The sequence below is a fragment of the Orycteropus afer genome, unplaced genomic scaffold (assembly GCF_000298275.1).
Source record: "Orycteropus afer afer isolate SDZICR_OR568_19922 unplaced genomic scaffold, OryAfe1.0 scaffold00110, whole genome shotgun sequence".
Lineage (NCBI taxonomy): Eukaryota > Metazoa > Chordata > Mammalia > Tubulidentata > Orycteropodidae > Orycteropus > Orycteropus afer.
The window spans coordinates 3,602,365-3,625,394 of NW_006921697.1; the positions used below are offsets into that span (position 1 = coordinate 3,602,365).

General features: G+C 45.1%; 1 protein-coding gene across 1 annotated transcript in view; it reads left to right on the forward strand.

The window, feature by feature from the left end:
• Positions 1–23,030, forward strand: part of ABLIM3 (actin binding LIM protein family member 3) — a 95,533-nt gene that overhangs the window by 54,738 nt on the left and 17,765 nt on the right. Inside the window, exons 7-15 of the mRNA XM_007943652.2 lie at positions 3,227–3,285; positions 5,565–5,636; positions 10,725–10,880; positions 13,048–13,077; positions 13,575–13,704; positions 14,434–14,532; positions 16,124–16,171; positions 18,338–18,472; positions 22,584–22,648. Of these exons, the coding sequence (XP_007941843.1) occupies positions 3,227–3,285; positions 5,565–5,636; positions 10,725–10,880; positions 13,048–13,077; positions 13,575–13,704; positions 14,434–14,532; positions 16,124–16,171; positions 18,338–18,472; positions 22,584–22,648 (794 nt within the window). The remainder of the gene's footprint in view (positions 1–3,226; positions 3,286–5,564; positions 5,637–10,724; positions 10,881–13,047; positions 13,078–13,574; positions 13,705–14,433; positions 14,533–16,123; positions 16,172–18,337; positions 18,473–22,583; positions 22,649–23,030) is intronic.

Consider the following 23,030-nt stretch of genomic DNA (forward strand, 5'->3'; position numbering starts at 1 on the left):
CAAAGACCCTGCTTTTGACCTAATTTTCAGTCCTCTCTCCATCCTGATTACCCTTTTCCTCTGGGTGCATTTCACTGTGTGTCTTTTTTTAAATGCAAAGGCAGGGTATAACCAGTCATTCATTCCTTTCTTTATTAAACACACATGTGCTGGTCACTGTTTAAGGTGCTGGAGTCCAGATATGTGGCCTAAGCTATATGGCATACTTTCAGGGTATTTCTTAGGGATCTTCATGAACAAACCACCTTGTCTTCCCTTCATTTATCTAAGTTCATTGCTAACTAACAACAAATTCCTTTTTGGCCCTCTTTTATTTTGATGATATACTACCAACTTACGCTTCTGATTCCACACACACACACACACACACACACACTCAAGTTACATTTTCTTTTTCTCTTTTGATTCCCCCTCACACCTTGCTTATATAAACATACTTTCCTGGGTGCAGAGTGCTGAAGATTGTGGCCATTTGCAGCTCAGCAGATATGTCAATGTCATGAAGTCAAAAGGCAAGAGAGACCATCAGTGTACCCCCTCACTTTCCAGATCACTTCCCCCCATGAGGACTCCTGCCTGACCCTTTATCTTCCCTCTGCCTCTTTCACTGAATCAAATGACCTTCTTAGACCTCTGTATCCGCCTCGACCATTTCCTACACTGACCTATAACATGTGTTTCCTGCCAGAGTCACTGTGGTAAACAACCCCTGGTAGACTTGATAGATTCAGGAGCAACTCAGAGAGAAACCGGAAATGCTCTCTCTAATAACTCCAGAAAGCCAGGACACACCCTGTGATTACTGATCAAGTTGCAGCCCCAGAGTCCCTCTACTGGGCTCCTAGGGCCACTACACTCTACATTAGAAGGAATTAAGGCTTAAAGAACGTGGCATCAAGATTAGAGGAAGAATCATTAACAACCTGCGATATACTGACAACACAACTTTGCTTGCTGAAAGTGAGGATGACTTGAAGAACTTACTGATGAAGATTGAAGAATACAGTCTGCAGTATAGATTACATCTCAATATAAAGAAAACAAAAATCCTCACAACTGGACCTATAAGCAGCATCACAATAAATGGAGAGAAGATTGAAGTTCTCAAAGACTTCACATTGCTTGGTTCTACAATTACTGCCAATGGAAGCAGCAGTCAGGACATTAGACGACGTATAGCACTGGGCAAGTCGGCGGCAAAGGACCTCTTTCAAGTGCTGAGGAGCTAAGATGTCTCCTTGAGGACTAAGGTACACCTGACACAAGCCATGATATTTTCAATCACCTCATGCATGTGAGAGCTGGACAGTGAATAAGGAAGACTGAAGAAGAATTGATGCTTTTGAGTTGTGGTTCTGGCGAAGAATGCTGAAAGCACCTTGGACTGCTAAAAGAACTAACAGATCTGTCCTGGAGGAAGTGCAGCCGGAATGCTCCTTGGAAGCAAGAATGGCCAGACATCGTCTCACCTGCTTTGGTCATGTTATCAGAAGGGACCATTCCGTGGAGAAGGATGTCATGCTTAGTAAGGTGGAGGGTTGAAGAAAGAAGGGAAGGCCCTCAATAGACAGATTGACACAGTGGCTGCTACTATGGGCTCAAGTATAGCAGGGATCGTGGAGCTGGCACAAGACCAGGTGGTGTTTCATTCTGCTGTGCATGGGGTCACCATGTGTCAGAGACGACTCAACAGCACCTAACAACAACACAAAGGCTTGTTGGGTTATTAGGAATACCAAAGAATGTCAGCAACCAAGAAGTGCTTAAGGCACTTGACTGCTAACCAGAAGGCTGGCAGTTCAAACCCACCAGCCACTCCTCGGAAGGAAGGTTATGCAATCTACTTCCATAGTGATACTGCCTTGGAAACCCAAGGAGGGGTCACTACGTATTGGATCTGACTTGATGGCAGTGAGTTTAATCTACAAATGACAAAACTGGCCCTAGAATTCGAATGCTGGACATGAAAATAATCTTTAAGACCATCTACCTCCCACTTTGTTGTTACTCTGATGAAGAAACTGGAAGCCTGAGGGAGGATGAGTTAGGGGTCTAGGAGAAACAAGAACCCAGATGTCCTTACTGTAGGCCCATCCTCTCCCCTTTCAAGTCTGAGTAACTGTTCAACCTTACACCATCCCCCAAGTTGCTAAGCCAGTATTCCAGTCCTGGAAGTTCCAGGCAACAAACCATAATGGAAAGTGTATTCTAGAAACAAAGTCAGACAAACAAATGCCATCTGGGTGCTCAGGAATCCAGCCATTTGCTGGCTTCTTTCCTTTTAGAGATGGTTACAGGAGGAACGGCACCACGGGGATAATATGTTCCTATTTTTTTTCATTCTAATCCAGGACACCTGTCTCTTCTCTGGAGAATGTGTAATATTTGAGGCTTCTTCTCAGTATGTGACCAGCCACCTGTTGCTCATGCCTTTCCAAATTGGCCTCTCAGGTCTGGGGCTGGCCAACTGGACCTCCACCCACAATAAAATGTGGGCATTAGCCATGTACTAAATTTGAAAAATTTAGAGTCTCTTGGGAATTAGCAGGTCAAGACAGTACTATCAAGTAAAATGTACACCATGACACCTCCTCCCCTCAAATGTGATAACTTTGGTGGCCTGCCATAAGTCTTTGAAGAGCAAAGAGAGCTAGAGTTAACCATGGTCTGTCATTTTGTTTCACCCCCACTACCATTCATTCATCCAACAAATATTTATTGACCACCTGCTGTGTCACTCACTGCCAGTAATCTGCTCATCTATTCAGACATGTATGGAGCCACTGCTAAGTGCAAAGTCCCATGCTAAGTGTTTGGGAGATACAGCAATGAGTAAGAGCTCAGTCCCAGCCCAGAGGAGCTCTTAATTTAGAGGTGATAAATCTACAAACTACTGTGATTCCAAACTATATGTGTTGAGGGAGATACATAGACCAATGGATTGTGGAGGAGAGAGAAGTCACTCCCAGCTGATAGGTAAGAAGTTTGCAAGAGGATGTTGTGTGAGGAATGACTAGGAATTGGACTGGCGGAAAAGTGTGTGGGTGTTCAAAACTGAGGAAATGTGGGTAAGTGTACCAGCAGAGAAGTGGGGAAGGAAAAGGGTGATCCTGCTGATGTATTGGGCATCTGGGCTGCCTGCCGAGTGAGTGGGGATAAAGGGAGATTCAGAATGCTGGGAAGATTGGATATGTCTGAGGCTTTTTTTATTTTCCTGGTCCCTTAGGTTCTGAAGTTTGGCACCCCATCTGCAAACAGGCAGCCCGGGCAGAGAAGAAGTTGAAGGTAAGCAAGTAATATAGTGGTACCAGAGCAGCACTCCTGTGTGGATAACTCTTTACCGCAGGTTGGTGGTAGATTGGTAGTAGGCAGCCCTGTACTGTGGTGCATAGTCAGCATTCCTTAGTGTGTACACTCCCAATTGTGTGCCTATGTCCTTGGACTTCCTTAATGATAATACCTGCTTCATAGGGCTTTTGAGGGAATTAATACATTGGAATGGAAAGCACTTTGAAAACTGTAAAGCTTTGTGTTAACTATGAGTTTTTCCAGGGCAAGTCTATAACCTTTCCATTGCATACCAAGATGGTGGCCTCTCTGAAGGGCTAATGTCATGTCCCCAGCCTAAGAGCATAATAGTGGTTAATATTAGCTCAATAATTGATAGTTTGCAAAGCAAACTGTAAGGCATATAGGACAAGGATTTTTATCTTCATTTTGCCTATGAGAAAGCCAAGTTTTAAAGAGTTTGCCCACAGCAGTCCAGCCAGGAAGCACAGCAGGTGCCCCAGGCACACACTGGCCCAGCTGAGCCCCTTGCATCTTTCTGAAACATTATGCCCTGACAAGTACCAGCAAGTCCTAGGAAACTGGGTGCTTGATCCAAGGATCACAGTGAGGGGGTGGAGCCTTGAACTTACAGGGAGGGGCCCATATCCTGAGGGGTGATACTGCTGAGAGGATACCTTAGAAGCAGCACTCAATGATCTCCTTTACACTCTGGCCCCAGGATATCAACATGACTGCTCAGGGCTCTAGTATAGGTTACCTGCTAGATACTCGGCAGTGAGTTTTGGTCTCTTTTTTTTTTTTTGGATACTCAGCCACCCAAAACGTGTGGATTGTGTGTTTCTGACCAGCTATTAACATTAAGTCTCCTTTGCTTTTCCATCTCACCCACTTAATGTAAATTTTGTGAAAGATCTGGTCTGTTGATGTGTAAGTGGTTTTTTTTTTAGCTGTAAATTTTTTCCCCCTGTTTCTTCCAAGGTATCTCCCATGTAAGGAGTGAGAAGGCCTAATCATCTTTTTCCTCACTTTCCTCTTTCCTTTTGGCAGTATGTCCCAAACTCCAGTGTCCTTATACAACCCTGATGCCTTTTGCAGTATGTGTCTAGCACCTGTATCATTATACACTTAATAGTACACTTAATAGTTTTCTTTAAATCAGCTCATTATTTTTTATTGAAGCAAGTTTATTTCAAAAGAAAACCTTTATCCCTAGTGGAAAACCATTATTACTTGCTATAAATGAAGGGAACCATAAAACAAAGTCAATGAACATGAAACAATTATATAAATTCCAGCTAGATAATGTTGTGTGCACTCTTTTTGTTAAAAAAAAAAAAAAAAAGGAGGGGATTCTTAACTGTTAAGAGAGGTGTTGAAGTTATATTAGCACCAAACTGAGGCTTCCTCCTCAATTTAAGCAAGAGGATTGAAAAAGAATTTTAATTTTTTTTCTCTCACTCTATGATTCCATGTCATCAAAGCTAGCACCTCAATTCATCCCCCCAGAGCCACTGCTAGTCCACAGTCCACATTTTGGAAAGCACTTCTATATAGTCTCATAAGAACTCTTTGAGTTGTAGTTTGAGACATCTGGAAGGGAATTTAGCAATCCTTGAAACCAGCCCCTTCATTTTACCAATCAGGAATTCAAGATCCCTCAAATCACATAATCTGCTAGTGGTCCTTTATTCCCAATCAGTTTACTTTTAACCAAAAGATGCTGCTTCCCTCTTAGATGCACTCAGGCTGACATCATGTTGTTCTCCTAAGGGAACTATTAATCCTCATTGCCATTGTTCAGAGAAAGACTTTGAGTTTATCTCCTAGGCTGATGTCAATTTGCAGTGGATATACTATAAAGAATGTGTGCTGTGCAATTACATGAAGTTTAGTCTACCTTTATATGTTGAGTAAACAACTGCTAAAGAATGTGTGCTAAAATCTGTTATTCATTTAAAGTAAATGCATTATTGGCTGAGATAACCAAAAATGAAAAGTTGTATGAGAAAGTTCCTATTTAAAAGGCCTATTGTAAATATATAGAAAGCAAATTCACATTCTGTTTAATAGTCTAAAGTCTATACATTTTGGATTTCATTCATGCTCAGATATTGATTAAAAAGGCAGAAAGCTTAAGGAAAGTACTCAAGCAACCAGAGTATTTTAGGAGTATTACTAGTGTTCTCCATAGAGAGCCACATCCTTGCACCCGTCTCACTTCTCCTGCCAAAACTGAAGTGCAGCTTCTCACTCCTTCTACTTTGTCCCCACAGCATAGGCGGACGTCCGAAACATCCATCTCACCCCCTGGATCCAGCATTGGGTCACCCAACCGAGTCATCTGCGTACGTATCACTTTCTGGCCAGCAAAGGACCTTTATTATTCTCAGGACTGGTATCTAAAGAGTAGCCAAAGAGACAGGTAACAGGATTTCATCCAACTGATATTTAGGGCATGCCTGTCATGTGTCAAGTTCTGTGCTAGGTTCTGAGGATACAGAAAGGAACAGGACAGATATAGACCCTGCCTAATGGGACAGACAGTCTAGTAAACAGAATTACATACCAGAGTTACAGGGATCATATGGAGTTCATTGGGAGCACAAGAAAGAACATATCACTGACAGCCAGAGCCCTTGATGAGTGCCAAAGACAGTACAAGGTACTTCCTTTTCCATTGCTTAACTGAAACAAGGGCAAGTTAAAAATATGGGATCAGATGGCAGTGAGTGTTGGGTAGAATATTGATGTAGATGTAGAGGTATGTAATAGGGACAGATAGGAGAAGGAAGACGTGTGAATGTGAACGATTGGCCATAAAGGATTTTCAAACATAAAGAAGAACTTTCTAATCATGTTAGTAGTTGAAGGAGGGAGTAGACCCCTTCTATCTGCAGAGGCATTCAAATGAAGACTTATCATCTGCCAGAGATATGGCAGAAGGGATAAGAGTTGAGTTAGATCACCTCAGAGGTACCTTGGATATGTAATTCATTCATTCATCCATTCATTCATTCATTCATTCAACAAATACCTCCTGAGAATCTACTCTGCACTAAGTGCTGTGCCTAGGACTTAGGAAATGGTGGTGAGCCACACAGACCTAATGTCTGTCCTCATAACATTAAGCAAATCATTACATAGATAATCAATTGCAGTTATGATAAGTACAAGGGAGATAAAGTACAGAGAGAGCACTGAGAATTTATACCAGAGAGATCTGACAATCTAGAACCAATTGGGAGAGGTTTTACCTGAGGAAGAAACAGTTAAGCTCAAACTTGAAGGATAAATAGAAGTTAGCAGAAGTAGAGCATAACAAGGAAGACTGAAATGGACAAAGGAGAGGATTGACAGTAAGCTAACTCAATCTGATTGACTCTGGACTGTTCCAGCCTTCCACACTTTGAAAGAGTCAAGATGACCAGCTATATGGGGAAACGAGTCTATAGCATTCTCTGGGTGATGTAAATGGTTAACATGCTGTGCTACTAACTGAAAGGTTAGAGGTTCGAGCCTACCCAGAGGCACCTTGGAAGAAAGCCTGGTGATCTACTGAAAAATCAGCCACTGAAAACCCTGTGGAGCACAGTTCTACTGTGACTCACATGGGTTCATCATGAATCAGAAACAACTCAATAGCAACTGGTACTACTGGTATTGATACTGGTCTATAGCAGGAAACCCATTCCTTAGAGGAAACTAGATACAGTTTCCAAACCAGCCACTCAGGCTGGGCCTGACCACCACTGCAAGATGATTACCTTACTCCAAATCCACACCCAGTTTCCTCTTTGATCCCTGGATAATGCCCATTGATGGGATATTTCCTTTCCTTTCTTCTACTTTTCAAATGAGAAAAGGACATGTTCTCATTGACTGCTACTGCAATCTGGGTCCATACTGCCATGTGGCTGCCACAAAAGTCAAGCTGCTTTGATCACAGGCAGTACAAAATAAAGATTCCTGTCCAGAACAAGAGAGATGATAGTCCCGCTAGTATTATGAATGGGGCCAGACCACAGCAGGATTAATGGGCTTAGTTTCAGAGCCTACACTGTGAGATTATTGACAAATGTGAGTTTGTCTCCAGAAGAGAGTTCCCAGAATATGAGAGCTCAGAAAGCTGCTGCATTCTAATGCCGTTAATCACTAGCTGGGCTCCTCTATGCTACTGAGGAGGCTTGTTAACCTTCATGAAATAAGTAAGTCCCTAATGAAGTTCACCCTGGAGAAAGCTACATAGAGTTGCCCCTGTGAGAAGCAGCTCCACTACAGATGAACAACAGCAACTGGGGACTCCTGCCCTTTTGCCCTGTAACTGGGGCTGATACACTTTGGTCAGTTGTCCCTTGGGTCCTAGCATGGGCATGTGTCTCTCACAATCTCTTGCTCTCATCTCTTATAGCACCTCACTTCCGACTGCTCTAGGCAATGACTACACATGTCTTATGAGACATATTTTAAATCAGACCATTCCAAGTTTGTCCTCCAAGTGTGAAAATCCATCTAAACTTTTTTGTTACATGTAATAACAGTCACAAAGATAGAAAATTGGTTATATTTTCATATATAATGACATTGGATATTAAAATTGAACCTACAGGGGGCAGAAAGCTTTCAAACTTTGCTCTGCCTCCACTGAGCACTAGAACCATCTTAAGGGAATTTGACTTCGACCAGCCCCCTGTGTTGACTTCCTTCTTTCCTGGCTGATTATGTTAGGATGCCTCTGTTCAGTCATTGTGTCTCTAGACCTAAGGCTCATTTGTAGCCCTGGAAGTAGGCTATCGACAGAAATATAAACTTACTATTTTTGAGGTTTGGAGAAAGTGCCAAGATGAATAATATGGGTAGAGTTAGAGTTTGCAAAATGCCAAAAGCTCTCAATATCAAGATCCAACATCTCTAATAGACAAGGCAGAAGTTACTTCAGCAAGTGGATTTTCCTGATGTAGTTCTTTTTACCCCACACCCCAAAATTGATGTAGGTGTCTGTTCCAGGAAGGCTCTGGCAGACTTCAGAAAGCACATTTCAAGGGACTTAACTGAGGAGAGTTTCAAAAGGGGCCATTTACTCGTAGTGGGCAGAGTTAAAGGAACCCAAAGGGATAGTGAGGTATCCAGAGACTACAACAGAGGGATCTATCACCACCCCTAGCCTAAAGAGACAAGGGAAGAGAACAGTGTAATGAGCGATGGCCAGAGCTGGAGCTGTGGAAGAGCAGCCACTGGACAGGAGAGAAGCATGGCCACTGCCAAGCCCATGGCCAGGCAGGGAGAGAGCAGAGGCAGTACACGGACTCCTCACTTACTATCTCATTATCCAACATTTCACATTTACGACAATAGTAAAAAAATCTACTACCTGACTATATTGCACGTTAACAACATCTGGCAGTAATGAATGCTGAGATGAGAGGTGAGAGTAACACTGGCTGTGATGGTTAAGGTTATGTGTCAACTTGGACCATTGTTCTCAGTGGTTTGGCAGTTATGTAATGATGTAATTTGGCAGTTATGTAATGATGTCACTTGATAGTTATATAATGATGTAATTTGACAGTTATGTGATGATTTCATTTAGGGAGCTCTGGTGGCATAGAGCCTAAGGCATTTGACTGCTAACCAGAAGGCTGGCAGTTCAAACCCACCAGCCATTCCTTGGAAGGAAGGTTAGGCAATCTACTTCCATAGTGATACTGCCTCAGAAACCCAAAGAGGGGTTGCTATGAGTCGGCTCCGACTTGACAGCAGTAAGTTTTTTGTTTGTTTTTTTTTTTTTTTTATAATGACGTTGTCATCCTCCATTTTGTGGTCTCCATTTTCACATAATGTCAATTTTCACATAACCTAGTCTTTGGAACCTAACCAAGTTGAAAGATGAGAAGTGGGTGGCAATTCACCAACTTCCAGTCTCCTCTGGTGCCTCTCATTGACGAAACCCAAGTGAAAGCTAAAGATCAAGAAATCTTGGTGACATAGTTCGTGGAGTGTTTCAAGGTACCACTGAAGGCAAGGAAGGGTGGATAGTGAATCTAGGCGTAATAAACAGTGCCCAAGCAGTAGTGGGTTTCGCTGGGGATAGAATAGTGGAAGGAACTAGAGAATTTAAAATATTGAAGCTTATAAAGTATTTATAAAAATTTTTCTAAATCAGTCTTGGCCCTGAGACTTTACCTGCCCCCATGGCATCAGGAGCATTTTATGAGGACAAGTCATCTCTGTCTTAATTTACCTCAGCCCAAGATCCAGCAAGTCGCAGTAATCACAGAGAAACAGATCCCAATTGACGATAGCAAACACGGAGTCACAGAGGAAACAGCTGGAGGACATAGACATGGAGAGTACATGCCTTGAGGAGCCACAAGACATGGACTGTCACATGTAAGAGGAAGCTCTTTTAATAGATGCCATACCAGAAGGCTGAACTCAGATGAAGTCAAGTAATCATTAGGAGCTCATTTCAGTCCCTGTAAGGGGCAGCTTTCAGAGTAGCCCTCTGACATTGTAAGACAGTGAGCTCCCCATCACATGAAGTCAGGAGAGGCCAGTGGAGAGGGCATCTTCTCAGGGTAGATGGCCTGGGTTCAAATTCTGATTCTGCCACTTAGTAGCTGAATTAGCTAATTAACTTAAGCAAGTTAATCTATTTATTTGTGCTTGTATTTCCTTATTCAAAAATGAAGATAATATCAGCACCTACTATTAGAATTAGGAACTCTGGTAGCTTAGTGCCTAAGGCATATGACTACTAACCAGAAGGCTGGTGGTTCAAACCCACCAGCCACTCCTCAGAGAGAAGGTTGAGCAATCTACTTCCGTAGTGACACTGCCTCAGAAACCCAAGGAGGGGTCACCATGAGTCAGATATGACTTGACAGCAGTGGGTTACTATTAGAATTATGAGGTGTACAGATTAACTGGATTAATCCATATAAGAGATTTAGGACAGAGTCTGGCTGATAAATGCTCACCAAATGTTAGCTAGTATTTTACTATCACGATTATTTCTGTCTTTACCACCTTCATCACCTTCTCCAAGGATGCTATAAATGGAGAGTCCTCACTGTGTGAAGTTGGAAGGCAGCTCAGCTCAGACTGTGTAGTTCAGACTTAATTCAAACCTATTAGCAAAGGGATGCAAGTAAGTGAACCTTGTAAGCCTCAGTTTCCTAATTTGGAAAATAGGAATAATATTGATACTTCCCAGCAGGGCAGTGACAGGTAAAGGAGATAATTCCTATAAAGCATAGTACCTACCATACAATATATGCTCAATAAATATTAGTCCTGTTGGAACAAATGGCTTCTATAACCTTTCTTAGTCTAACATTCTTTGATTCTTTGGTCCTAATATTTTGTTTTCAGTTTCCTCTTTCCTTTCCCACTTATCTTTCTACTTCTTTCCTGTTCATCTCACTTTTCCCCAGGCTAAAGTGGATAATGAGATCCTTAATTACAAAGACCTGGCAGCTCTCCCCAAGGTTAAGTCAATCTACGAGGTACAACGCCCCGACCTCATTTCCTACGACCCTCATTCCAGATACACTTCCGACGAGATGCTGGAGAGATGTGGCTATGGAGAGGTATTGAGTCTTGCCCTTCCCTGAGACAGCTAGAGAAGAGGAAGTCCCACTGGGGTCCGCAGCCTAGTCCATCACAGATGATTTGGCCTCCATGGTGTTTGCCCCAGAGTCTTTTAAATGGAACATATAGTGGGCATTTAAAAATCAGGAGAGTTCACTCAAAAATTTGGCTTTCTGGCTTTTCTTGCGAAATGAGAGGTGGCAATACTGAACCTGCATTTCTACCATCTGGAGATGGGTAGTAACCATGAACAGGACATGGGCTCTTCAGTTCTCCCCAGTCCCTACTACTCCCTGTTGACTTCCAGCATTGAAGCCAAGAGCCTTTGACCATTTAGCACTTGAACTGTTGTTTTTCTTATAATGGAGAATTTTTTTTATACCCAGCCCATGGCTCTCATTTACATCCTCTGGCTTCATGGGCTTTGACATTTATAGGAGCTCTGGTGGTGTAGTGCCTAGGCCATTTGACTGCTAACAAGAATGCTGGCAGTTCAAACCCACCAGCCACTCCTCAGAAGGAAGATTGGGCACTCTACTTCCATAGACATGCCACCTTGGAAACACATGGAGGGGTTGCTATGAGTCACAATTGACTCAACGGCAGTGAGTTCTGGTAGCTAGGCTACCAGTTTTTGCATCTGGCTTTAAACTTCTGTGCTTAGAGGAAGAGATGCTTTTATAAAGACTCTGCATCCAATGGCTTATTGAAATAATTAAATGGCTACTCCTTGGGTGGTACAAACAGCTAATGCACTTGGCTGCCAACCAAAATGATGGAACTTCAAGTTCACCAGAGGTGCCTCAGAAGGAAGGCCTGGTGATCTACTTCGAAAAAAATTAGCCATTGAAAGCCATGTGGAGTACAGTTCTACTCTGACACACATGGGATCACCATGAGTCAGAAATGACTCCCCAGCAACTGGGGGGTGAGGGGGGGAGTTGAGAGAAAGTGTTCTCTGGGGAGCACAGAGTGACCATTACATTAGATATCCTGCCAGCTCTCTAGCACCACCCCGGGCCCTTTGAGATGGGACAGTTCAGAGCAGAAGGAGCCCTAGCCTGGTGAGCAGGAGACTGGGGTTCTCATCCCAGCTCCATTAACTTGCTTTGGAGCTTTGGACAAGTCCCTTTCCTCTCTTAAGGGACTGGTGTTCCATTTGTTTGGAAAGCAGCCATCCTGTGAGTCAAATCAAGTGTAACAGCCCATTGCTGAGGCTCTCTGGATGCTGGCCTCAAAATGGACCAGGAAAAAGGAACCAAGTGTTTAGAAGAAGCTGATTATCCTGAAGTCTGAGGTGACAATCCAGGGTTCACAGGCTACTGTGAGCCCCTAGATTTATTTCATCTCTCTCACAATGTGCCTTTTAAAAATGTAAATTTGTTGCCAACATTTAAACATAGAGAGATTTTACATAAGGTTCTGTATTTCTGACTTCTCTTAGAAAATTAATGGGAGCTCTCATGGTGTAGTGCCTAGGGCATTTGACTGCTAACCAGAAGGCTAGCGGTTCAAACCCACCAGCCACTCCATGAAAGGAAGAGTAGGCAGTCAACTTCCATAGAGATACTGCCTCAGAAACCCAAGGAGGGGTTGCTATGAGTCGAATCGACTCCATGGCATTGAGTTTGGTTTTTTAGTTTTGGAAAACTAAGGAGCAGGCCCTTCAGCATGGCCTTGACCTGCTGGAGCTGAGGAGCATCTGCCCCCTTTACTCTCCAGCTTGCTTTTACTCTCCAGCTTGCTGCACTGCCCACCTCCTTCCCAGTCCTTTCTTGGCCCCTGCCCTGGGCACTGTCTTTATGAACCACAGAGGGGTCGTGCTGGTAAACAAGGAAGTCATGAAAATAACTCTGAACTTGTGGTAGAGAAGCTGGGATCCAAGTCAAGAGCCTGCCTCTTCCTTCCTGAGGCTACATGGTCCAGCTCCCTCCTTGGACCTCAGTTTACCCATTTATATAAAAAAAGGACAAGATCTCAGGGTTCCTACCACTGGTCTGGTATTCTTGAATTCTGAGTGCAGCTGTTTTGTGGAGAGGACACCCAGCCTGAGGCAGCTTCAGGCTCTCTCTGCTAAGCCATCTAACCAGACTCTGTGCCTCACTCTCTTCCTCTTCTCTCTCCTTTGTGTTCCTCCCATGGCTACCTTCAAACTTCGCTTCTAAGTCGCTGGGAACATTATCTCCCTACTCCCAGGTAATTAATTCAGAGATCTTATATAGCTGTGTTTCTCTCTGCTGACTGCAGGCTCCTGATCCCCCCTCCCTAGTCCCCTAAGAGCCCTAAGCCCTTGCTCAAAGTGCTCTCCCCAACCTGGGCACATGCAGAGAGATAGGGACATGGCCCAGAGGAAGTGGTGGTGGCATAAAGGATGGTAATGTCTGGGTGAGAACCTGACATGTCCTTTCTACCCAGAGGTAACCTCCCTAATGCCTCTCTGATCCCTGGCTACAATTCCAGAGATTGACTCCAGGGTCTATTCAAGGGGCTGAGAGTGATGGGTGAAGGCCCTGCCAGCCTCCTTGGACTGTATTTGGAACTCCAGGAGAGGATCTCTATATTTAGAGGGGCAGCACCCTACCTCAGTGCCTAGAATCCCTGATTCCATATGACTCCCCCACCTCCCTGCTAGACCCTTGGGCCACAAACCACCTAACAGCCTGATATGCTCACGGCCCCACTTCTTCCCCCAGGATATCTATGAGAACCTGGACCTCCGGCAGAGACGGGCCTCTAGCCCGGGATACATCGATTCTCCCACCTACAGCCGGCAGGGCATGTCCCCCACTTTCTCCCGCTCACCTCACCACTACTACCGTTCTGGTAAGGAAGGGAAGCCCACAAAAGGAGAGGGGGTATAAAGGGGATAAAGCAATGGATAAGTGTCCCTGAGCTGCAGAGGTAGCCTGGGGTTCCCACACCAGCATGGGCCACTGGAAGGCTGTGGCCACCCAGATGACCAGCTGCGCCTCCCTGAGTCCCTGCAGATGCACCCTGGTGGGAGGATCCAGCGGGAGGGGAGAGAGGTCCGTGGTGCTGAGAAGCAGTATGAAGGTGGGTGGTGAGTCACCAAGAGCAGGGAATAGTGGGCAGCACAGTGCCCTGGCACTGACTCCTCTACCCTCCTCTACCCTCATCTTTGACCTGCCACATCAGAGGGCACAACCAGGAGCCCAGCAACAGGGGTGTGGCCTGGGCCCACTGCAATGGAGTCACTGCAATGGAGGAAAAGACCAAAGAAGGGAGGGGCCTGGGTGGACAGGGGTGGGCAACTAAGAAAAGTGACGATGCCTTCATGAAGCTCCGTAGAGTTGATTCTGCCCACCCATGAATCTTTTGGGGTCAAGCAAAGAAGCAGGATCAAGCCTGTTCCTGCAGGCATGCATGAGAGCACATGCTTCTCCCAACTCAGACCTGAGCACGCTGGGTGCCCCAGCCCATCCCCACCATCCTTGCTGTCATCACCTCACTGCTTCCTGAACGGCCACTGCGTTAATGCCTGTTTTCTCTATGCCTCTGTTCTCTCTGGGGACCACTGCCTGCGTGCTCCAGGGCCCGAGAGTGGCCGGAGCTCTCCATACCATAGCCAGTTAGATGTGAGGTCCTCCACTCCGACCTCTTACCAGGCTCCCAAGCACTTTCACATCCCAGGTAGGCGCTGCCAGCCCCGGATACCCGTCATGGGTGCATGCTTTGTGGGGTTGCTGGGCGCCAGCACCAAGAAGAAGCTAGTTCTTGGGGGACCCTCTCAAACCAGTCATCTCCCACTAACCTCACTCTCCACCAAATGGCCACAGGACATAGTCTACCAATGTGATAGAACCAACCTTGATCAAGAGGACTGAGCAGGTCTTCAGAGAATCAGCCCAGGGAACAGAAGGCACAGGGAGCAAGTAGGAAGTGCCTCCAATGTCATGGTAAATGAGGTTGTAACACCTGGTGCTGAAGATGACAGGCTTTTGCATCAAAACTCTTCAGATTGGATTCCGATTCCACTGCTTACTAGCTGCACTATCTGGAGCTGGTTACTTAGCTTCTCTAAGCCTCTTTTGCTCCATCTATACAGACCCACTTCCTGCCCTTGTGGTGTTTATGTTCCAATGTGGAGATACAGGCAATAAGTAAATAAACCAGTGAGTAAATGGGTAATGCCAGGTAATAGGTATTATGCACATAATAAAATAGGGTGATATGATGGGAAGACTGGGTTGGGGGAAGCTAGATTAGGTAGGGTAATCAGGAAGGGCTTCTCAGGAGGTGGCATTGAAGCCAAACGATGAGAAGGAGCCAGCCTTTGAAGATCACAGGGAAAAGCAGAGGGAACAGCAAGTATGAAGGCTTAGAACTGAAACAGGCAGCAGCCAGCATGGCTGCAGGTAGTAGCTTGCCCCCTCTCCTGCCCACACTTACTTAACAAGAGTGATAGGAGATAAGAGGAAGGCAGGAGCTAGATAACTTGAGAGGAGCCCTAGTGGTTCAGTGGTTAAGCACTTGGCTGGTAACTGAAAGGTTGGTGGTTCAAACCCACCAGCTGCTCCATGGGAAAAAGATGTGGCAGTCTGCTTTCATAAAGATTTACAGCCTTGGAAATCCTATGGGCCAGTTCTACTGTCCTATAGTGTCATTATGAATTGGAATCAACTCTACAGCAATAGGTTTAGATTACTTTGTAGATGTAAATTGGGTAAGGTCATACCCTGAGTTATAGCAAAGCCAGGCCTAAACCCCAGTCTCTTAGCTCTGAGCTCAGTTTTTTACTCCTCACCCACTTTTTCCTGGGAACTTGTCCTGCTGCTTCATCTATACCTCTCTTGACTCCCCTAGAAGGGTCCCATTCTGACTTTTTGAGGGAGGGTGAGGAAGATAAAGCTGAAACTTGGCTGCAGCATCCTGGGTACTTTCACATGGAACAAGACATGACTACTGGGTGGAGGCAGTGGACAACTTCCCTGCATGGGGTCCTGCTGAGCATGTGCCCACCTGTGCCTGCATGCCCACCATTCAAGCCCTAAGTACCTACCTCAGCACCATCTGAACCCATCCATTACTTTCCCTCTCCCTTACTTGAAACATGTTGGGATAAGGTTGGAAGCTCAACTTTGGAAGAAGTGCACCAAAAGAAAGATGGTAGAACCTTAGAGAGACCATCTCTGTCTCCTGAGATCAACTGACCAACCGCTGTCTCCTTTTCTCCTTGTCTCTCTTTGTCCTCCCCACTGTCCCTACCTGGTCTGTCTGGCAGCTGGAGAAAGTAACATCTACCGGAAACCCCCCATCTACAAACGGCATGGTATGGTCCCAGGCAGGCAGGTCTTGACCAGGCAAGGGGAGGGGGGATGTTAAAGGAAGTTAAGATCACCAGGAAGGACACTCCTCAAGGCTGCAACTTGGTCCTTCCTTGCTGGCTGCTCCCCAATCATTCAAGGTGACACTGGGGAGGAGTATGGTGTCATTTCAAAGGAGCAAGGAAGGTTTGTGTCCCTTAAACCCCTTCCACCTTCTCCCCAACTGCTACCTTTAACTGTTCTCTGGGGTCCTTAACTCCATGGTCAAAGCAATCCTTGCAAAATGCATATATCCCTGGGAGAGTCAAACACTAAGGCATTGATACTCAAATACATCCCTTCCCTTGAGGATGGAGTCCCTGGATGTAGCAAATGGTTAGGCATTTGGTTTCTAACTGAAGGTTGGAGGTTCAAGTCTACCCAGAGGCACTTCAGAAGAAAGACCAGGCAATCTGCTTCCAAGAAATCAGCCACTGAAAACTCTATAGAGCACAGTTCTGCTCTGATAGAAATGGAATTGCCGTAAGTTGAAATCAACTCAACAGCAGCTGAGATTTCTATTTTCTTTTGAAGAGTTTAGAATCTAGAGGAGCAGCTGCCAGCTTATAGCACCTTCATTTGCCTAAGGTTCTGGCTGGGATAAAAGAGATGGGAGTTAAACGAGCATGTTGGTGGGTGGAAGCAGCTCCAGAATTGGGGATCTGAACTAAGCAGGTAGAGAAGATAGTGCAAGTATAAATAGTGGCCCTGGGTGCTTAAGATTCTACAATTAGGCAATTCTCACCAGAATTGTTGAAGGAGGCTGGGCTGTGGAATCAAGGGTGAGTCTGTGAGCCTATGCACATATACATGTAGTTGTGGGGGACATGCCATGTGCCCCCAAGTGACCACAGAAAGTCACAAACTCAGAGAAAGTAACATCTACTGGAAACCCTCCATCTACAAATGGCATGGCATGTTCCCAGGCAGGCAGGTCTTGGCCAGGAAGGGGAAAAGGTGGTTAAAGGAGGCATAAAATAGAAAGGTGGAAGTAGTTTGACTTTACATCCAGAGACAGTACCAAGTCCCAAGCTTCTCAGGACTGTATGGGATTCTCCAGATGGGCTTTGAGGGACAGCTCCAGATAGACTGGGGAGGACCCTAGGGTGAGGGTGGATTTCATGCAAAAGTGAGCTATAAAAGAGCTAAATGCCTTCCACTAGGGGTGTGAGGAGCTGCCCAGGACCCGAATCCAAGAGGAGAATTTGCAGCCTTTGGAAGCCAATGCTACTGGGCGAGGTGCTCAGGCTGGGGTGGCTGAGGGTGGGTCTCAGTACACTGTGCTGCTCTGGCTTCACTCCTGAGAAATGGTAATGGTGCCACACTCATTTCCCCAGGCCCTTTTTGTGCCCTGGCTGGCCTGTCACCAATCTTTGGGCTGCTCTAATGCCATTGCCCTGTAAGTATTTGTGCCTGTGATGAGTTTGATGGTCACCCCCATGTCATGGACTTCAGGTGGAGACTTGAAGTCAGACCTGAGCCAGCAGACCAGTTGTGACACTTCACAGATGGGGAAACTGAGATAGACAAGGCTAGGATCCTCCCAGTGTTATAGTTGAGTTAAATGGCAGAGCTGGACTGGAGCCCAGCTTTGCTGACTCCCTATCCTGTGCTCTTTCCTTTGGTTCAGGTAGTGGCTCCAAAATTAGAGTGTGGCATTTCAGTATGTGGAGAAGGTTAACCTGACTCAGCTTGTATCATGGCCTTGCCTGGCGATTCCCACCTAAGGTGTTGTTTGAATCCATACCAAGGCAGGCTTCTAGTGGCTCAGGAAGGATCTGCCCAGGCTTACTGCATGAGGCCATGGACTTGGTGTTCATGCAGAAGCAGACCTGGAAGTCCATGGAATGTGGTAGAAGGAACCCATAGCTGCGATCTGGTCCAGTTCCGGCACTAACTTGCTGTGTGGTCTTGGGCAAACTTGGTCCCTTCTCTGGGATTCAAATTCCTAACTGTAAAATGAGAGGATGGCTCCAGTGCCTTTCTAGCTCTGATTCACCACACCCCAGACTCTCCTTGACCACAAAATGGCCTCACTCCCCTGGACTAGAGCCTTGCTGTGGCAAGGGAAAAGTACACAGTCCCAGCCAGGACACTGCCTTCCTGAAGCTCTCTCCTTGGCTCCTCTGCAGGTGATTTATCCACAGCAACCAAAAGCAAGACAAGTGAAGACATCAGCCAGGCATCCAAGTATAGCCCAGCCTACTCGCCAGACCCCTACTATGCTGCGGAGTCTGAATACTGGACCTACCATGGGTCCCCCAAAGGTACTGTGCCCCAAAGGGAAGCCAGGGTCAGACCCCACTGCCTGTGCCAGAGACATATGAGGTCAGGAAAGATAGTTGCCCATTCCTGCACACAATCATTCATTTATTCATTCAACAAACATGTACAGACATACCTCATTTAATTGCTTTATTGTGCTTCACAGATACTCTATTTTTTTACAAATTGAATGATTATGGCAATCCTGCATCAAGCAAGTCTCTATCAATGCCCTTTTTCCAACAGCATGTGCTCCCTTCATGTGTCTGTGTCACATTTTGGTAATTCTCACAATATTTCAAAATGTTCATAGTGCTATTGCATGCTTAATAGACTAAAGTATAGTGTGAACATTCCAGGAAGCCAAAAAGTTCATGTGACTTGCTTTATTCCAATATTTGCATTACTGAAATGGTCTAGAGCCTAACCCGCAGTATCTCTGAGGTATGCATGCATTGAGGGCCCACGGTGGGCCCTAGGGATACACTGGTGAGCAAAATAGACTTGGTCCCTGCCTTTGTGGGGAAGACATAGGTCCCAACTGTGAGAGACAGATGGTAAACAAGAGGGATGAGAGCTGATGGCAGAGGCATCCTGTCAACATCTTCTCATCTTCCATCAGAAGGGTCAGAAGGAGGTCAATCAGCAAAGAACATGGAAGGAAACACTTACACAGAGATCCAAGATGGGAGGGCAGGTTCCACTGGAAGAAAGAAAAAGTGACCAACTTGGCTAGAGTTCAGAGAGGGGTAAATGAGGGATAAGGGGACAGATCCCGAGGAGCCTTGTGGTTCGGAGTTCCAACTTTGATCTTTATCCTAAACAGTAGGAAGCTATTGAAAGTGGTGACATGATCAGATGTGCACTTTTGAGAGACCCCTTTGTTTATAGGGTGGAAAGTGGTATGGAGAATGGCAAGGAGAGGATGAGGGAGGGTGGAAGGCACTCAAGGGTATTCTGGCAAGGCAGGGTGTCTCAGTGGGCCCCCAGGGAACCATCTACTGAATCAAGCAAGTGATTCAAGTGATTTCAAGTCTAGGAAGGAATTTTCATCAAGATCCAATTGATCCAACACACATCTTTACTAATTGAATGTCCATCCTGAACAAAGCTTTATGGAAGCTATAGAGATGACTCCACTCCTTACTGTCAAAGACTTTTCCATTGAGAAAAGGAGAAAAGACACAAACACATCTATAAGCCAAAGTGGACAATGATCAGGACCCATGAGAGGTAATAAGTGAGAGACCACTCTGAGCAGGGAGTATCTTCATCAGAACTGTTTTAATTACAAAAGAAAACAACAGCTCCACATGGCTTAAGCTGAAAAGAAATGTTCTAGCTCATGTCCTAAATGAGTTGGGAATATATTCACTTGAGACCCACTTAGATCTAGGGGGTGAATAAATGTCATCAGGACTTGAACTGCTTTCCCTGAAGGTGGCCCCATTCTCATCACAGTGAGATGAGCTCCAGCAGGTCTAGGCTTATACCCTGTCATTGTTGCTAGGTGTTGTTGAGATGGTTACAACTCAGAGTGATCATGTGTACAGCAGAACAAAACATTGCCCTGTTCTGTGCCATCCTCAGAATAGTTGCTATTTTTGAGCCCACGTCAATCCATCTCATTGAACAGCTTTCTCTTTTTTGCTGACCCTCTACTTTACCAAGCATGATGTCCTTTTCCAGGGATTGGGCCCTCCTAATAACATGTCCAAAGTAAGTAAGATGAAGTCTCACCATCTTCACCTCTAAGGAGCATTCTGGCTGCTCTTAGAAGATTTCAAAGGCCAGTTCAGCAAGACAAGTAAAATATTATAAAGAAATGTGTAAAAACCTGGAATTGGAAAACCAACAGAGAAGAACTCACTCAGCATCTCTTGCTGAAAGTACTGAAGAAAAGTCAAGCCTTGAGTTGCAATAGATGATCAAAGACTATGGTCTTCAGTATGGATTACACCTCAACATATTTAAAAAAAGAGAGAGAGAGAGAGAGAGCTCTGGTGGCATAGTGCCTAAGGCATTTGACTGCTAACCAGAAAGCTGGCAGTTCAAACCCACCAGTCACTCCTCAGAAGGAAGGCTGGGCAATCTACTTCCATAAAGATACCTCCTCGGAAATCCAAGGAGGGGTCATTATGAGTTGGGATCAACTGAAGAAAAAGTCAAGCCTCGAGTTGCAATAGATGATCAAAGACTTCAGTCTTCAGTGTGGATTACACCTCAACATAAAAACAAAAATCCTCACAACTGGACCAGTAATCATCGTTCTGATTACCTAGTGCCACTCTGACAAGAATATACCACAAATGGGATGGCCTTAACAAACAGGAGTTTATTCTTACAATTTGGAGGCTTTAAGTCCAAGTTCAAAGTAGCAGGTTCTAGGGGCTGGGTAAAAGCCCCTTAACCTTGGGGTCCAATTCTGCCTTCTGCTCCCAGCCCACTGGAGCTAGAGGCATTTCTTCACTCAGACAGCTGCTGGCTGCTGAGGTTGAGAAGCCCCAAGGTTGACAAGTAAAAAGCCACAGTCCTGATGTTACCAATCCACATGGCAGGCCATTAACTTAAGTCCATTGTAAGTCCCAAGGTTGGCAGAGCATAGCAGGCTGCTGAACAACAACATGGCTACATGCAGGGTCCAAGCATGCCAAAGGCTAGAGACCATTCCCAAGGCTTCTCCTTATATACAGGAAGCAGACCACATCCCAAAGGCAGCTTCTCAGCTGCTTGTGGTAGATCTCACCATGAAGTTGATTGCCAGCCTCATCATGGGGAATAACTACCACCAGCTGCCCAGCCACTCAACCAGGCCCAGCCAAGTTGACACGCAAACATAACTACCACAATCATTATAATAATAAATGGAGAAAAGATTGATGTTATCAGATTTCATTTTGCTTGGACCCACAATCAACACCCATGGAAGAATCAGTCAAGAAATGAAACATCATATTGGATTGGGCAAATTTGCTGCAAAAGGCCTCTTTAAAGTATTAAGGAGCAAAGATGTCACTTTGAAGGCTAAGGTGCACCTAACCGAAGCCATGGTATTTTCAATCACCTCATATGAATGTGAAAGCTGGACAATGAATACGGAAGACTGAAGAAGAGTTTATGCCTTTGAATTATGGTATTGGCGAAGAATACTGAAAATACCATGGACTGCCCAGAGGACAAACAAATCTGCCCTGAAGAAGTACAGCCAGCATGCTCCTTATGGCCATCTCACCTACTTTTTTGGTAAAGTAAGAAGGTCAGTGAAAAAAGGGAAGACCCTCAACAAGATGGGTTGACACAATGGCTGCAACTATGATACTTGATGGGTTCAAGCATAGCAATGCTTGTGAGGATGGCACAGGATGGGCAGTGTTTTGTTCTGTTGTATATAAGGTTGCTAAAAGTCAGAGTCAACTAAATGGCACCTAACAACAACATGGGCAAAATATTGGACAATACAGGATACATCAAAAGATGGAAGGAATATACAGAATCACTGTCCTAAAAAATTGTTCGACATTTAGCCATTTTAGGAGACAGCATATGATCAAGAACTAATGATACTGAAGGAAGAAACCCAAACTGCACTGAAGGCACTGGCAAAAAAACAAGGTTCTAGGAATTGACAGAATACCAGTTGAGATGTTTCAGCAAACAGATTCAACACTGGAAGCGCTCACTCATCTATACCAAGAAATTTGGAAGACCTGGCTAACAAACTGGAAGAGATCCATATTTGTGCCCATTCCAAAGAAAGATGATCTAAGGCTTACAACGTACCCAGGGCAAAAGAGAATTTCTCCCACCCACTAGTTGCAGGAAAAGTCTCATTGCAGACACTCTTTGGCTGTTTGGGCGGTCAGGTTCACCTGAACCTCCCAGCCTGAGGAAAGGAAGGTATGCTGGACTGCTCAGTACACGTATGTCCATCACTGTGGATGAGCACTTGAGCAAAGTACATTTGTCAGGGTGCTCAGCTAAAAAGTGGTGGAATTAAAAAGAAAGCTTTAGAGCAGGCTTAACCCCTAGACTCTATGCCCTTCTCTGTCCTCTCCCCAGGGCAGGTTGAGTGGGAGGTATGGGCTCAAGCTGATCCTATCTGTCTTTTGACAGTGCCCCGAGCCAGGAGGTTCTCATCTGGAGGAGAGGAGGATGATTTTGACCGCAGCATGCACAAGGTGAGGAGATCATAGCACTGAATGAGTTGCCAAGAGAGTCAGTTACTAAGAACATTTTCATTTGCAAGTGACAGAAACAAAATTCAAGCTGGTTTAAGGAAGGAAAAAGAAATACATAGCTTCCCATAACTAAAAAGCCAAAGAGTAGGATTATGTTCAGGTATAAATAGATCCAGCTGCTCAAACATAAATAAATAAATAGGGAAGCTGGCTATCTCTTCCTGTGTGCTGGCTTTCTTCTGATTGGCGTCATGCTTAGGCAGATTTTTCTCATGCAGTGGCAAGATGGGTGCCGGCAAACCTCATCTACTGCTGGTGAGAATGTAAAATGATGCAGCCACTGTGGAAAACAGTTTGATAGTTCTCAAAAAGTTAAACACAG